The 15,873-nt window shown below is 45.7% G+C and overlaps 7 protein-coding genes across 7 annotated transcripts; 4 read left to right on the top strand and 3 right to left on the bottom strand.

The window, feature by feature from the left end:
* Positions 1–269: 269 nt before the first annotated feature.
* On the top strand, positions 270–1,033 carry EAE98_005739 (uncharacterized protein; the record flags this gene model as incomplete). The annotated part of the gene is made up of 2 exons (XM_038953361.1): positions 270–629; positions 794–1,033. The coding sequence occupies 2 exons, from the start codon at positions 270–272 to the stop codon at positions 1,031–1,033; spliced, it is 600 nt and encodes a 199-aa protein (XP_038810462.1).
* Positions 1,034–1,442: 409 nt separating this feature from the next.
* Positions 1,443–3,539, bottom strand: EAE98_005738 (uncharacterized protein; the record flags this gene model as incomplete). The annotated part of the gene is made up of 2 exons (XM_038953360.1): positions 1,443–2,619; positions 3,208–3,539. 2 exons carry the CDS (start codon positions 3,537–3,539, stop codon positions 1,443–1,445), a joined length of 1,509 nt encoding a protein of 502 aa, XP_038810461.1.
* Positions 3,540–4,769: 1,230 nt separating this feature from the next.
* Positions 4,770–6,265, top strand: EAE98_005737 (uncharacterized protein; the record flags this gene model as incomplete). Its single annotated transcript, XM_038953359.1, has 5 exons — positions 4,770–4,809; positions 4,929–5,003; positions 5,071–5,139; positions 5,196–5,554; positions 5,612–6,265. 5 exons carry the CDS (start codon positions 4,770–4,772, stop codon positions 6,263–6,265), a joined length of 1,197 nt encoding a protein of 398 aa, XP_038810460.1.
* Positions 6,266–6,987: 722 nt separating this feature from the next.
* On the top strand, positions 6,988–8,246 carry EAE98_005736 (uncharacterized protein; the record flags this gene model as incomplete). The annotated part of the gene is made up of 2 exons (XM_038953358.1): positions 6,988–7,324; positions 7,381–8,246. 2 exons carry the CDS (start codon positions 6,988–6,990, stop codon positions 8,244–8,246), a joined length of 1,203 nt encoding a protein of 400 aa, XP_038810459.1.
* Positions 8,247–8,944: 698 nt separating this feature from the next.
* Positions 8,945–10,237, bottom strand: EAE98_005735 (uncharacterized protein; the record flags this gene model as incomplete). Its single annotated transcript, XM_038953357.1, has 2 exons — positions 8,945–9,462; positions 9,514–10,237. The coding sequence occupies 2 exons, from the start codon at positions 10,235–10,237 to the stop codon at positions 8,945–8,947; spliced, it is 1,242 nt and encodes a 413-aa protein (XP_038810458.1).
* Positions 10,238–11,741: 1,504 nt separating this feature from the next.
* Positions 11,742–12,451, top strand: EAE98_005734 (uncharacterized protein; the record flags this gene model as incomplete). The annotated part of the gene is made up of 2 exons (XM_038953356.1): positions 11,742–12,065; positions 12,146–12,451. The coding sequence occupies 2 exons, from the start codon at positions 11,742–11,744 to the stop codon at positions 12,449–12,451; spliced, it is 630 nt and encodes a 209-aa protein (XP_038810457.1).
* A 450-nt stretch (positions 12,452–12,901) lies between these two features.
* EAE98_005733 (uncharacterized protein) lies at positions 12,902–13,933 on the bottom strand (the record flags this gene model as incomplete). The annotated part of the gene is made up of 1 exon (XM_038953355.1): positions 12,902–13,933. One exon carries the CDS (start codon positions 13,931–13,933, stop codon positions 12,902–12,904), a length of 1,032 nt encoding a protein of 343 aa, XP_038810456.1.
* Between the last annotated feature and the right edge of the window lie 1,940 nt (positions 13,934–15,873).

Below are 15,873 nucleotides of genomic sequence, written 5' to 3'. Positions count from 1 at the left end.
TGTATTTGACAGACCTCTATGAGAGTCTAGTCCCAGGAAACTGGATGAAAATTGGACGCGGAGCTCCAGACATTTTTTATTCCTGGTTCAACTTCAGCCCTATCCTAACCCGCAGCTTCGATAAGGATAAGACCAAAAAAGCTCTCATTCTGTCCGTGCGTCATTTTCCATTCTGTATCCCTTGCCCAAGCTTCCTGCTCCTTTTTCGGGGTTCAAACCATTATACAATCATATCTCAGCTACCTCGCGCAACTTACCAATCAACCATCATGGACTCGAATAAATCCTCTACAGCTCTTGGTACTGCCTCGAAGGAAAATCGCACGGCGGACCCGACGGCAGGCCTTCCTTATTACGACGAAACACGACGAAAGCTTAAACAGTTATTAGAGCAAAAGAAGAATCTCGAGCGGGTTTTGGCGCTCAGTGAAGAGGCGATTTTCAGAAAGGAAACGGAGTATTTGGATGAGACCCCGCAGGGAAACATCATAACTGGATTCGATGGGTACGCGAAAGGTGCGAGCGTGGGTGGAGTGGGAAGGGGTGCTGGAACGGGGAGAAAGAGCACGGCGGTGGGAGGGACGGATAGACCGTTTAGTGGGAGCTCGCATAGTTGGAAGGTCAATGTTGTGAGTTGAGCAGTTTTATTCGAAAGATTGTTTATTGTGGTGGCAAGGCTGCAGAGACAATGGGTGGTACAAGAATTCGAACAATTGCGCATGCTGTGCATAAAGTCCGGAAGTTGAGGGAACTTGGAGGCAATTGGATGGGACTAACAGAAATCTCGGAATAGGATTCCCCACTACCTTCGGGAGCTTCAACACCAGTTGCAGCTATGGCACCGACGCCCTTGTCGATGAGTTTTCCAAAGAATGGCGACGGCGCATCGAATCATGCGACGCCTACATCTGCTTCTTCGGGGAAAGGGAAAAAGAATAAGAAGATGGCGGGGGGTGACGATAGTGAAACAGATACGAGGGAAAATACGGGGAATAAGAAGGCGAGGACCAATTTTGGAGCTGCGAGGAAATAGAAGATGGATGGCTTGAGTGGGAATATTGTGTTGTGATTGTTACATTTTGGAATTGGGATTGGGAAGGTGAAATTGACAATGTAGGAATTGGGAGTTTAAATCGGATTCTCGGAATGGAGAAATTGGGGATCTGGAGTATGGGAGGCGTCCTGGGAACATTGAAAAGAGGAATTAGCTGGTATATGTTAAGAGACCTATGGAGTCTCAAAGGAATCTGCAGCTACATGGGAAGTGATCAATTTCAGAACTGGGGAGTATTGGTTTGCATATGAATGTTCAAGAGCTGGATACACTGAATCTCGGGGGTTTATCAAGAAGGGAAGCCATTAGTGGATTTTTGCACTCTTCATACTTGGCCTACATTCGTGTATTCGAGATATGATTGAATCGGCTTTAAAAATTAACGAATTCAAGGCACCTCCTCATCACTGTCCCCACCAAATCCAAAACTAAATCCCCCAGCCTCCCCATCCCCATTCCCAGTCGCAACAGCCTCATCCCACTTCCTCTTCCTTCCTTCCGCTTTCCTCTCTAGCTCCCCCATGGCCTCATCCAATAACTCAGGATACTCCCTCTTCATGCCCTCCACAAACATCGTGTACGGATCCGTCACCTCTTTCTTAAACCCCGAAACCTGATCTGCTTTGTCCTTCAAAAAGCCCAACACACCCACCAAATGCGCGCGCGGCACAAAATTCTGAGTTATCGCTATACTGGCATCCAGATTGACTACCAAATGCCACCATCCACTGGGTACATGCAGCACTTCCCCAGCACCACATACGCCTTCGATACATCCGGGCGTGCGACGCGCCTCGGAGTGGAAACCTAGGAGCCACTCGGCGATGGAAAGGGGAGATGTGACTTCGGATTGATCCGAGCTGACGTATACGCCGGGTGGGGGAGGTGAAGAAGGGGTGGAGGGAAACATGATCCAGTATTTCGAGCCGCGGAGAACGGCGTTCCAGGCGGAGGTGGCGTTGGGATCTTTGTGGTAGGTTGAGCCTGAGCGAGCGGGACCGATGATGAGCCATTTGTCGTCGGGACGGTTGGGGCCGAGGACCTGGAAGAGATCTTCGCCGAAGCAGGAGGGGATTTGGTAGGGTGGGGCGGAGCTGGCTTTGGGGGTGGAGAGGTTCATTTTGGAGAGGAAATCGCGGTCGAAGAGGTAGAGGGGAGACTCGTCGGCGCTGTGGTTCATGTATTGGATGTAGGTCTTGAGAGACCAGTCGACGGCTTCGGCGCGGAATTTGATATCGCTGTGTTGGCGGAGGAGAGCTTCGATGTCCCAGGAATGATAGGCAGGCCATTCTCTCACTGGGGCAGTGAGGATGAAGGGTTTATCGCTCCAGGTTGAGGTGAATTCTTCGGGAGTGAGGTTTCCGAGGCGGGGAATTTGGTTCTTCAGAGGGATGTTGGTTGTGTAGGGGGTTAGGGGGGTGTGTGTGCAGAGGAATGGTCGGTATAAGACGTCGGAGAAGACAATGTTACATTGGATTTTTGAGAGCTGGCTTTCTTCTATGTTGAGGAATGTTGCACGCCATGAACCTCGCCATTTGAAGGTACCTGACTTGGATACTGGGGACCTATGTTTTGGTTAGCAGTCAGATTAGGTGAGTATTGGTAGTACATGAGTGCAGATAATTGTGGTTAAAGAGTGACATGTGTATTTTAGTTGCTCTATACGATTTTCCCAGCTGAAGGTCTTGGGAGGTTTGTAAAATGTCACTTGATGTATCATAATCTCCCTGGCTGTAAACATATTCGAACCTTCAAAAATATCACTTGATGTATTGGAGTCTTCGATTGCTAAGTAACTTCTATGGACACTTCAATGGACATGGAATATTCCACCTACATGAATGGTGGATAATCCCCACTATTGCTTTGATAGAAAATACAAATGATCCTTCCTCTTTTAAAAAACTCGCCAATACTCGTAACCAAGGAGTTTATGAAAATCCTTCCTCAAAACTATTTCCCCTGTTCGAAATATGACAAAGAGTCATCTTTTTGAATGTCTAAACGCTAGTAGTTTCAAAGGAATGACTCCTATTGTAATGACTCCTATTGTCTTTCTCTACCATGACTCCAACTTCTCAAAACAGCAACGACGTCTCATTTAATATAATTCAATACAGCAAAATAAAATAAAGAGAATCAAAATTACTCACTCAATAAATAAAGGTTTCCAAAGTTCCTCGGATCGCGTGAATGCATATAAGAATTTGCAAGTAGAACCAAGCAAGGCTAGCAATTCAGGATGCAAAGATTCTAATAATATGGCCACCACTTCATCCGGCAAGATCCGGAGAGATCCAATCGCGTAACGGGCATTGCTGGTAGCTGTATATTGATTCCCTGAGGGCTTGACACCTAAAGGATGAGGTGGGATGGAAACAGATGACTCTTCGATCTCTGCTGACTCGAATACTGGTATAGTTGTGGTACTATTGCCACTAGGCTGTATGGGAGTTGCAAAATCCAGATTTGAAGCGGATTTCATGGTTGATGTCAAAGTGTGGAAAGGGAAGTAATAAAGGTAACAGGAAGGAGGGGTAGAATGATAAGAGATAAATGCAATATCCAAGTTGAGACTTTTAGGAATAATGTGTACCAGGTGTAGGAGGCATGTATGGGTATGAAGTAGGGGAGGAGGAGGAAAAGGAGAGAGAGAAGGAGAAGGGGAAGGGGAAGGGAAGGGGTGAATTATATTTTGTCTCTTTTACGATAGAATCAAATGTATATAATATATTTTTTTCTCTGCACCATACTGTGAGTGGTCCGTGGAGCAAAAAAGATGGAGGGGGTGGATCGCCACTTTAACAGATCAAAGGTGGCTGATGAAGTGGCACTGCACTGTACTGTCTGTCTGTCTGAGACCTCCCGAGGTCATGGATTGTATTGTTCCAAGGTTTACCTAAGTGTCTGTTACTGCAACTGTCCACCGTAGTCATAATATTTGATTGAATACCTAGTATGTAATGGGCATACAGTTCAAATGTCGATGATGTCTAATTCTCTATGAGTCAATGTTTGAATTCTTTCATTCATAATCTATTCAAGAGTATCTCTAGATAGCTACCTACCTACGATACTAGATATACTAGATAGTCAATAGCCTCTACTTCAGACATAAAAAGATACCCGAATAGGTTACACGTCAAAGTCTCCCCAAGAGAGTCTGAAACAAACACATATAACGAATGTTGATTGGATGAACCTTTTTCAACCATTATTTCTCTAACTAATATGGTATGTACCTAACAAGTAAGTACTTCCTCATTCAGCCTGATTAAAGTAGTTGTTTGCTTTTTTTTGATTCCTATTATCTATTTCCTACCTTGGTACACATCCATCAACCTACCTAGATACTTCACTACTGGTGACTGGCTCGAGACTAATAGTAGCGGGACAAAAAAAATAAGCGAGAGTTTCCCCAAAAAACTTTTTAGAATATCAAAGCCCTCCTTCCTCTTCCTTTTTTTTCTCTCCAAACCACAACTTTCACAAACACAAGCAAGCAATCAAAATCACTAGATATACATTCAAACTCTCGTTCTCGGGAGTTGTTATCTAGTTTTCCACCCCCAAATAAATCAGAGCTTCACGTCGCAGTCTCTTTCAAGAGTACTTTGCGCATTTTTTCACCCCACCTCCACCTACCAACCTTATCATTTTCTAGATTTCAAGCAAGAGCTTGTAATCTAGATTTTACTTCAAACAACCCGCAAATATGGCTTCCGCTGATAAGGGTCTCGAGGAGATCCAAGAGGGTGAGTTACACCGATGTTTTGAAGATGTTTTGAAGATGGATCCTACATGATCGCATTGTGGGAAAGGAGAAAAATCAATCAATAGAAACAAGAAGACTGACCACTTTTGTTTCTTGCAGGACAAATCGAGTCCAACTATGACGAGACCGTCGACTCTTTCGATACCATGAACTTGAAGCCAGAGCTTCTCCGAGGTACGATTTAAAGCAAAAATCCATGAACAAACACATTTGGAGGAGCAAATTTAACATGGAATTACAGGTGTCTACGCTTATGGTTTCGAGCGTCCATCTGCTATCCAACAACGTGCTATTATGCCAGTTATCAAGGGTGAGTTCATCGAAACATGCGACTTTCTTTTCAGCATATCTAATATATTACAAAAGGCCATGACGTTATTGCCCAGGCTCAATCTGGTACCGGAAAGACCGCCACTTTCTCCATCTCCGTCCTCCAAAAGCTTGACCCCAACGTTAAGCAATGCCAGGCTTTGATCCTTGCACCAACCCGTGAGTTGGCTCAACAAATCCAAAAGGTCGTTGTCGCCATCGGTGACTTCATGAACGTTGAGTGCCACGCATGCATTGGTGGTACCAGTGTTCGTGATGACATGAAGGCCCTTCAAGATGGTCCTCAAGTCGTTGTTGGTACCCCAGGTCGTGTCCACGACATGATCCAAAGACGTTTCTTGAAGACCGACTCCATGAAGATGTTCGTTCTTGACGAGGCCGATGAGATGCTTTCCGTAAGTTTATAACTGCTCAGTCTTGCTTGAGAACGATTTCACTAACAATCCTTCAAGCGTGGTTTCACTGAGCAAATCTACGACATCTTCCAACTCCTTCCTCAATCCACCCAAGTTGTCCTCCTCTCCGCCACCATGCCACAAGACGTCCTTGAGGTCACCACCAAGTTCATGCGTGACCCCGTCCGTATCTTGGTCAAGAAGGCCGAGCTTACCCTCGAAGGTATTAAGCAATTCTACATCGCTGTTGAGAAGGAAGACTGGAAGTTGGACACCCTTTCCGATTTGTACGAGACCGTCACCATCACACAAGCAGTCATCTTCTGCAACACCAGAAGAAAGGTCGACTGGTTGACTGACAAACTCACTGCCCGTGATTTCACCGTCTCCGCCATGCACGGTGACATGGACCAAGGTCAACGTGACTTGATTATGAAGGAGTTCCGTTCCGGTTCATCCCGTGTCTTGATCGCCACTGATCTCTTGGCCCGTGGTATTGATGTTCAACAAGTTTCCTTGGTCATCAACTACGATCTCCCAGCCAACCGTGAGAACTACATCCATCGTATCGGTCGTGGAGGACGTTTCGGACGTAAGGGTGTTGCCATCAACTTCGTCACCGCTGATGATGTCCGCATGATGAGAGAAATCGAGCAGTTCTACAGCACTCAAATCGAGGAGATGCCAATGAACGTTGCTGATCTCATCTAAGCTTAATTTTCTTTTAATATACAATTTGGTAAATCACGAGTTCTCGAGCGTGAATGTCTATAAAGAGACCACAGCATCGAAACCCCCTTTATAAGGGCAGTGATAGTGAGCGTAGCTGGTTCGCCCGGCGCGTGAGGATTTGGTCAATGGGTAGCATAAAAGTTGCTGCATTGGTTGGTGCAGCTGGATTATTTCTTGCGTATTTTATGGCATTAGAGGTTTGGGGGGTTCTTCTTTGCTTTTTAATCTCTGTATTTAGGGATTCCTCATCGGTTGTCTCACGACCTCTATGTCTACTCAGATCTACCTACAGTTGGCTCAAGACTGGTCCATTCGATGTAGTACGATTGATGATAGATGCTGAGATCATTTTCCATAGATCCCGGCAAAAATGAAAAAAATTTAATAAAAAATAGTCAAATGTTTCAGTGATGTCTGCATATTTTCCTTTGAATGTCATCCATTTATCATATCACAGTTGCTCTTTCCCCCAATGGTGTTGTGTCACAAGCGCAGGCGGCGAGCTCGCTAAGCTGAGTAGGAACTTGGAAGAAGCTCAAGTCGACCTTCACCTTTCATCGACACACCACCATCAATTTTCTTATTACGCATAATACTCATGGTTCTTATGTAGTACTTGACGTACTAGGTTTATTGTTATCACATCATATATTAATTGGCGTCTCACCATTCTCTAGATAAGTCATTTTTGTTTCTTCACTATGACAAGGGCATTCGCAAAGTCACCTCTCAAACGTGTTGGTTTGTGTCAAGGAGCCGTAAATGGCGTTCAACGCATAGTTGACTTACAATTTCAAAAAGAACATCGCGCTCTCTTGACCATCTTCGAGGATTTGAAAACCAAGGTAGATAAGACATCTGCAGATGCAGAACGAGGATTTGAGGAATCTCAAAAGCAATCGAAGGATACTGAAAATCGATTGGAGAAGTTGGAAAATGAGTTGAGAGATTTGATGCAGACAAATAAAGAGTGGCATGATGAAGTGAAGAGTTTGAAGGAGAAGATGGAGAAGATGGAGAAGTTGAGTGGGTTGATGGGTAAGTTTGTGCTGGTGATGTGGTTGCGAATGTGAGAGTGGGACTGATGATCACAGGTTTACAGACTGCATCTGCAGAGCCGGTTCTTGCTCGCAGTGGTGATACAGAGTTACAGAAGGATCGGGTGCCAGTTGGGACTGATTTGTCTGGTCATGGTCTAGATGTCGCGGGTCTGCAGCATTTGGCAACGCCATCTGTCATCGTCTCTTCTCGGGGAAGTGCTGAAGCGCCTGAGCAACGTATGTCCACATCTACTACACAGCAGCCCCAACCAGTTTCACAATCCGTTTCAGCCTTGTCGTCAGAAATCAATACATCTCTCAATGATCGCATCCCTCGTACGCCGAATAGACGCCAATCAAGTCAAGCCATCTCACCACTCGCGCATGATGGCCCTATGAGTCCGCCCCTCGCCCCTCGACTATCACTCGTAGCTACTACACCGATAAATGAGAGAGTCCCACCACCATCGAGCAAGCCAGTACCAAATGCGACATCCCGCAAAGCTGCCCACCCCCCTTCATGGATCAATATCTCGCAGACCCCAGATCAAACTATCGAGGCCTATCTAGCTCAGGCAACAGAATACCACAAGGCAATTAAATCACGCAAGTCTCGATTCGACTTCATTGCAAGATTTATCAGAGGATTGTGGAAGGAGAATGATCGCGACGTCTTACTCAAGCAGCTGCAAAAGAAATTCCAGTCCCGAACTACGAAAGATGGATTCGTGGAGGTTATGTGTGGATTTTCTGATGTGGGAGAGGGATTGTTGGCTGCTAGGTTGATTGCTGGAAGTGGAGGTACGAGTGGGAAGAGAGGTGGCCATGATGCTGGGATGGATCATGACGAGGTGGATGCATCGCATCAGAAGAGAAGAAAGACTTTGGAATCCCAGTCGTCGAATGATGATGAGTTGTAAGATGTCTGTCGACTTGCTTGGTTTCTTTCAAGGAAATGATGGCTTGGAATGGTGGTACATACTTTGTGGATGTGTAAGATAACAGCAGTGTCTGTCACTGTCACTGCCAATGTTGCATGCTCGGATGTTATGCAGAGAAGATGATGGATTTATATTGAAAAAGTAGCTAACACATAAAGGAGCTTGAGATGCTCGGATATAATAGCATATACGCCTCGCTGCGCTAATAATACCATACAAATCTAAATTGATGCTTGCTTGCATGTGATACCTAGTTTCTTACTCTAAAGAGATATTTCCAAGATCCATATCCGTCTGAACAAGTGAGGTGATAACATCTAGACTCAAAAATGTAATCTAACCTAGACCCGGGCGAAATGTTCTTGCAAAATTTAAATTATATTGCCAAGATAGAGTCAATGTGTTAACTATAGACATTGTAGATCACAGAAACGCACATCTATTGCATTAAGCGACTTGACTTTTAGGCTGGTGAGTTGAAATCATCTCAACTCTTCATTATTCATCGCCTTGGGCAGCACTGCTTTCCCCGCCCTTGATAACGCCTCGTTTAATCCTCGTCCTCTCCCAGAGAAATCGTACAGGGCGAATTGAACCAAACCATGTCCCGTCCCGACCTGTCCCGTCCTATCATATCATATCCTATATCCATTTGACCCACCCCATCCCATTCACAATCACGAAGGGCCATCCTCGGGCAACTCCTCAATTACGCCCCGTACAATCTCCATCAATTCATCCACGTCCGGTCTCTCACTAGGTTCCACCTTCAAGCACTTTCGCACCACTTCCCGTATACTTTCGCTAATACCACTATCTTCACTTTGTCCCGTCTGATTCGTGGTCTTCTTCTTTCCCCCAGCTCCTTCGTCGGGAAATCGCCAATCGCCTCCTAATACGCAAATGCTCAGACTTCCTCCCGTTTCATCGCTGCGCATTTCGAAGGGCGATTTTCCGACAAGACATGCGTATAGCGTGCAGCCTAGCGACCAAATGTCGACTTTGGTGTCGATAGTACTGCCTGTTTTTACATCGAAGAGTTCGGGGGCGCGATAGGGCATGGTGGAGTGCTCGGCTGCTTGGTCTTGCACTGCTAGGGCGAGTGATCGGGAGGTTATCGGTGTGGGTGAGGGAGCTAGGGATCCGAGATCCATTAAAATGGGTTGGACGCCGTCGTCGTCAATCATGATGTTTCCTATTCTTGACGTTAGATAGCTTCACGCATTGGGTTCTCCCTGTGACATACCTGGTTTAATATCCCTATGCGCATATGCCCTAGCTCCTCCTGGCGCAATACCCTCTTGACTCATGGTAACTTCCCCATCCATAAGTGGTTCCTGCTGTTCACTATCCTCATCGGTTTCTCTCCCTCTCTGTCTTCCCCTCCTCGATTCCACTTCCTCTTCCGCTTCCTGGTCTGCCCGCGCCGCATCCGCCCTGACTTTCTTCGCCTTGTTCACACTATTCGCACCACCTGGTCCTCCTTTAACTTTATACTGATGCATAGCCTTCAGTGCATTCAGAACTCCCAAAAACAAAACCATCAGCCTCTTCTCCGGAAATTTCGTATGGTTCACCAGATTCGCATTGATTATATCCTGTAGATTTCCGCGTCGATAATATGGTAGCAGGATATACACCGTCTTCGCTCCGGGATCTGATCGATCCGCAGAGACGCAGTAATCCACGCTGTGTATTATATTTGGATGCGGCGAGAAGAGCGCATAGGCTTCTACTTCTTTCATGGCGAGGGCCACGGATTCTTGACCGAATGGACATCGGATTTTCTTCACAGCGTAGGTATTGTCACTGCTGGTATCTTGGACGAGGTAGACGTAGGAAAATCCGCCCTCGCCCAGTAATCGTAATATCTTGAAACTGCGATTATTTATCTTGAGTTGCGGAGAGCCCGGAAAACAACTCATGCAGTTCGTGAGGGTATATAGTAAATCGAGAAAGTATTGAGCCATCTTGAATTAAGGAATTGGAAGGTTGAACGAGTTGGTAATATTTGGCTCTGAGGTTTGCGAGGGTGCGAGCTGGTATAGCTCTGGGGCGCAAAGTGGTATGTTTCGTATCTTTGTGGAGCTATCGATGGGAGGGTTGCGCATGTGGCAATTGTGTTGCTGGGACTTTGCAATGCGAGTTATTAGATTGATTATGAGGAATTTGATCGTGGTAATTGGGTTGTGCTGCTATTGAGAGGTGTCTTTACCTACCTCCTACATACGATTTATTGTTAACAAGGGACGGCTGAGTAAGCCGCGGTTTTAGCCACAATATACTTCGTATATTTTTGGATTTTGATCAGTGAAGAACAACATCTTGGAAAATGTTGTTATTGAAACTATAGTCTGGGGTTTTTGGTTATGTTTAAACTGTTGCTTAACTGAAGGTATGCCTTGTTATAGTCTCAGTATATCTCGTTCTTAGATATGTCTATTGAAGATGGTTCATGCAGTGCTAGTTAACAGTGCTCCAGTGAGCAGTAAAGCTGTCAATCTGGAGCATACCCAGCATTCAGCGGAGGGAATTCAAAGGGTTAAGGTTAATGCACTCTTAATGAAGTCCTATAAGGACCCAATGGCCGTTCAAAGTTCTCTTGAGAGATTCATCATCAACCTATCACTCAGCCTATCATTTTGAACGCCCGCATATTGCTCCCCATCGATCTCGCTGTTCTTGTTCTTGTTGTCGAATTAGAAAGGGTTGGCCAGCGCTCAATTGCTTTCTGTCTGTGGTGGGTGTGAGGTAAGTGTGCTTATCACGGTGATTCCTATAACAACTATATGGTGAAGGAAGGCCGTATTCTGCCATGGCTTTAAGATTCTGCCTCGATTCATCATCAGCTATGTGCGATGGAATCAACAATGTGGAGCTGGTATCAAGTTTTGTATATTTCATAGCCACAAACGCTGCTATAAATATTTATATCTGAGGCTTAATTGCCGATTCGGATGTGGTGTCAAGTTTCTTTTTGGCCTGTGAAATTAGTTACATGCTTGAAGGCGTCGAAATAAGTCACAGGCTCACAGGGTCCTCTGGAACACAAGCCTGAAAACCGGTACCACAGAAACAAACAGAAGCTCACAAAAGCCTATCGTCGTTTGCAAATTGGAGGGTTTTCCTGCACCTTTTCAAGGCAGTGAGCGGCGCAGCAGAAAAATGATTGGCCTGCATGCGGGGTCGCAGGCGGCTAATTCCTGCATGATTAAGTATATAATCAGCTCCAAAGTACGACTTTTATTCATGAAAAGCAAATGTTGAACTTGCACTGTCACTGGATACGAGAAATAGGCTTCTTGTTCGCGAAAATACAAACAAGTCATCCGACTGTACTTTAAGCACGCCCTGTCACGAGAATAACCCCATTTCAGCAGCTCAGTCCCATACTCACCTTTGAAGAAGAAATATCAAAAGCCAGGCATCTTCACTTTAGTCCTGGCCATTCTCTCTGGCCCTTTTTCATACTACATGGCTTTCAACAAAGACGACCATGAATCAGTCGCCGATTCTGATTCCAATGCTCCTACCATCTACACACCCCCTGCTACCATCCACACACCTCCTTCTACCATCCACACACCTCCTTCTACCATCTACACCCCCCCTTCTACCATCATTGGCGATGATAACCGCGAGGACCAAGGCGATCAAACCCCTCACCACTCAAGCTCAGTCCCACGGCCTAATTCAAGCTACCTAATCCGCGCCTCCTCATCTGGGAGACTCCTGACTTTGGACTCTGGGCGCGTTATCTTAGCCAAGCCAGGCGATAACCGTGGCTCTAGCATCCACGTGAGTATATAATCCCTAGGCAATGAGCCCTCTCGGCCCGTACCTTCACTCGGGCTATACTGAAACTCACCGCTCAATAGTGGAAATGCACCGAGACCAAAGGATGGCTCCGTTTTCAGAATGCCGCTTCTGGTTGCTTTCTCGGCCATAATTTCTGGGGCAATATATATTGTGCTGTAACATGGGCCAGTGGATGGGAGAGATTCAGTGTAAAGCCCACACCAAAAGGTGGATATTATTTGATGATGCCGCATTGGTCAAGGCTATGGAAAGTTGGGATGAGGGGGGAATATCTGGCAAAGCTTGGGGAGGGGGAATATGGAGAACCCAGGAACACTGGAGAGGGAGAGGGACAGATAATAGTCTGGGAGTTTATTAAGGTTTAGGCATGGTGTACTATGCTATCCAGTGCATATAAGTCCTGTGAGGATTGGCAACTGCTGTAAGATACTTTCTAAAGAATGATATGTCTAGTTAGCGATAAAAACGTATCGAGATTGCAAAAGGCACAGAATTGTAGATGGAGAATTCTGAACTTTTGTGCATGTATCCAGCCCCAGGTTCGATCTCCTTCGAGGAATAAAAAAAAGACAAAAAACACGGGGGAGTTAAATACACCCAGAAGCCAACTTTGGGCAACAATTTATATAAATAATTAGTTACCACGCGTTTCATATAATCTTTTAGAGACACTGTGAGGAACACGCGCTTGATTATCTCTAAACTCGGGGACAAGGACCTCGCCCAAAAACTTATGGTCGCTAAAATGCCCAACATGCCAAGAACGCCTTCGCCATGCAATCAATTACCACCCATATATACCATCAAATTCGAAATCAGCGTCTATCATTTCCATCGAGCTCAGCGAAAGTCGATCCATTCATTTCGTGTACCTGCGTATTGCCAACCTCGTGCGCCTCGTATCCATATCTATGGCCGATCTCATGCGGAACGTCAGATCCAGGCGAAGATGGAAGAGAAGCGACTTGGTTCATTTTTATCTGAGAAGCCGCGTAAGGAATATCCTGCTGTGGCGCTGTATCATATTTCCTCCGCCTCCTCATGAAAAATATAGCTCCAATGAGAGCAGCAATGGCAACTATGCCAACGGCGATACCGACAGCAATACCGATCTTTGCTCCGGTGCCGAGTCCTGAACTACTATTACTACTATCACTAGTTGAGGGCGAAGAAACTGCCGATGTGGATGTGGCTGCAGCTCCAGATGAGCTGGGAGTAGAGCCAGAGGCTGCCGTTTCGGATTTGGAGGCCGATCCAGATGTCGAACTCGAACTAGTACTCGAGCTGAAAGCCGTCACTGTCGGAACTGCAGAATTACCATCGAAATTATATCCATTGATCTGAACAGCCTGGACCGCATGGTCACTATCCAACACAGCAGTCATTGTCGTATATCCATCTGCGGCAGGTGTCCAAATACTAACATATGTGATCGTGGCTCCGGAGGTGATGGTCGATGTGCATTCGCCGGGATAGGGTTGGGACATTAAAGACCATAGAGCATAGCCGCTAGGACAACATCCACTCAGTGTAGAACCAGATTTTACAACGGTGGTGACGGCTACGGTATAGGCTTCCGGACACAGAAAAGGTCCTAGTGAGGTGATCGCTGTCGCAGAGGTGTCTTGATTCCACCATGATCTTGCTTCAGAAGGCCAGCACTTCGTCGCGAAGGTAATGGCATTCTGGTTAGGGTCGTAGGCATAGATCTGTGTGAGATTATTGGGAGAATACAATTCGGTTTTGCAGCTAGGCACATTGGGATAAACAGTGGTTAAAGGTAGCCAAGTAGTCACCACACCGGCTGTCCCCTCAGCAGCTGGGTAACGCGAAGTTGGAGTTGACATTGATCACTAGCTTCATCAATTGTTGCGCGAAGAAAAGTAAAAAGCGGTCGCAAGAAATCTACAACACGCAAGGTGCTGGAGATCTGATGCATTTACGAAATAGAGTGCGGCTACTGGCCTCCACCTACCCTCAAAGCACCATCCCCAAAGCACCACTCTCCTTGGACCCCTGTATCCACATGGGGATATCGAGTCTCCATAGCCAATTCGTGATACGCTACAGTTAGATAGCGCGACTGTTTGAAGAACCTGTTGAATTCCTTGCGCCAAGTATACACGTCTGAGTGGAAGGATTGTTATCTCGTGGGGCCATGATCCTAGGTAAGCTTAAATGGAGGCCGCCTTGGGTATTGCCCTTGATTGGCAAGGCTGGCACTGAAAATATCAGTAAAGCAGCAATGTGAAATAAAATTTGAGCCATCGCTTGTCAACTGTGCTGCGTATTTTATTGGTTCCTTCGTCTGGAAGTGACTAAAGATTGATTACAGGGTGGCAGGGCTGAAGAAGACTGCAAACTCGATAATGTGTCAAACTCCAGCCGGGATTCACCCCCTTTTGCGTCAGAAACCCTTTTTATAGATGTGGCTGTGAAGAAAAAACAAGAGACCTCATAGATAAAAAGACGTTTTACTTGATCTGATAAACATTCTGTAGCATTTGCCTTAACCATAGGGAGGGTAAACCCGTAGATCCGAACAAGGAGCACTAGTTTGAACTGTCGTCCCACTTTGGACCTGTGCACGAGTTGGCATCTACTTAGTCTGTCCCAAATACCAACAGGTGCCCCTTTCACTGTGTGCTCGATCGCCATGTCCAGATCCTAGTTGGGGAGTATTTCTAGCCCCATAATGAGAAAGCCGCAGGCATGTAGGGCGGAAATTGGTTGCTGGGTTCTTGAAATTTGCTGTCAGATCAAAATTAAAACCAACTCATTGTGGACTACACATACATAACCATTCGCCTGCCTGGATACTTTCTCCAAGTTTCAATATATCAAAGCTATCTTGATTCCCCGGAAAACATTCGTTTACAGCTTCTTTAATACAAAGAAGGTTCACTACGAAATTGACTTCGAGATTCTGGCCAGTGACCAATAATTGACCCCAGATATATGTGGTTGTCTCCGTTGTAGTGATGTTAATTTACCAGGCTTCTTCAGAAACTTTTGGCCCGAGTTGAATTTATGACTGAAAAATAGAAACCGAATTGATTAACGTTGCTCATGAAATCCATTAGAGTAAGAATGAATTCTTCGTCGCAAAGGTCTTTAAACTATTCTCCCCAACCTCTCTCACCACGCCACGACCTTCCGGTAAGACCTGAATTTGTTCATGAGTTCTCTGGGCGGCGCAATCGTTACCAAGAAACATCCTGATATAATCCTCCTGGCTAGCGCCTCACTCGACGCTGTAACAACCTCAAATATAGCTTGGCACTCTTTCTCAGCATCACTTGGCGCGATTGAAGTTTGAATTTCTCGAGAATTTCCGATGAATGCTTTAACGAAAGTACTAATATAGACACAGAAAAACCCTTTGGGTTGATTGCCTGCGCTCATTTTGTTGGTTGTGAAAGCGCCGAATTGGAAAATCAATACGCAGATTCTAAAAAGGCTGTTTCTTCTGCTAGTCCTTCAGTCTCAAGAGCTATCAAGCAGACTTGGAAATCAGGACCTGATGGGCATCCAGTGATAATCCACACTAAGATGTCGAATTGGCCATCACGAGGTTCCGAGCATTGACATCACCACCAGAGTTGGGGAAGCGCGATGGGCGTATACAATCAATCTATAAGTTTTGAAGGGACTTTGGTAAGTGCGAAATAGGTAAGCAGAGTTCGCTGTGATCATAAATGATTCAATTTGCCGAGGAGCAAAAAGAGTTGTGGAGTCAAGATTTGCCGATGCACCACCTACGAGGCAATGCCTTTGGATCGTTTGA

Source organism: Botrytis deweyae, assembly GCF_014898535.1.
Source record: "Botrytis deweyae strain B1 chromosome Unknown BDEW_011, whole genome shotgun sequence".
Classification (NCBI taxonomy): domain Eukaryota; kingdom Fungi; phylum Ascomycota; class Leotiomycetes; order Helotiales; family Sclerotiniaceae; genus Botrytis; species Botrytis deweyae.
This window is presented reverse-complemented; position numbering and strand designations above follow the sequence as displayed.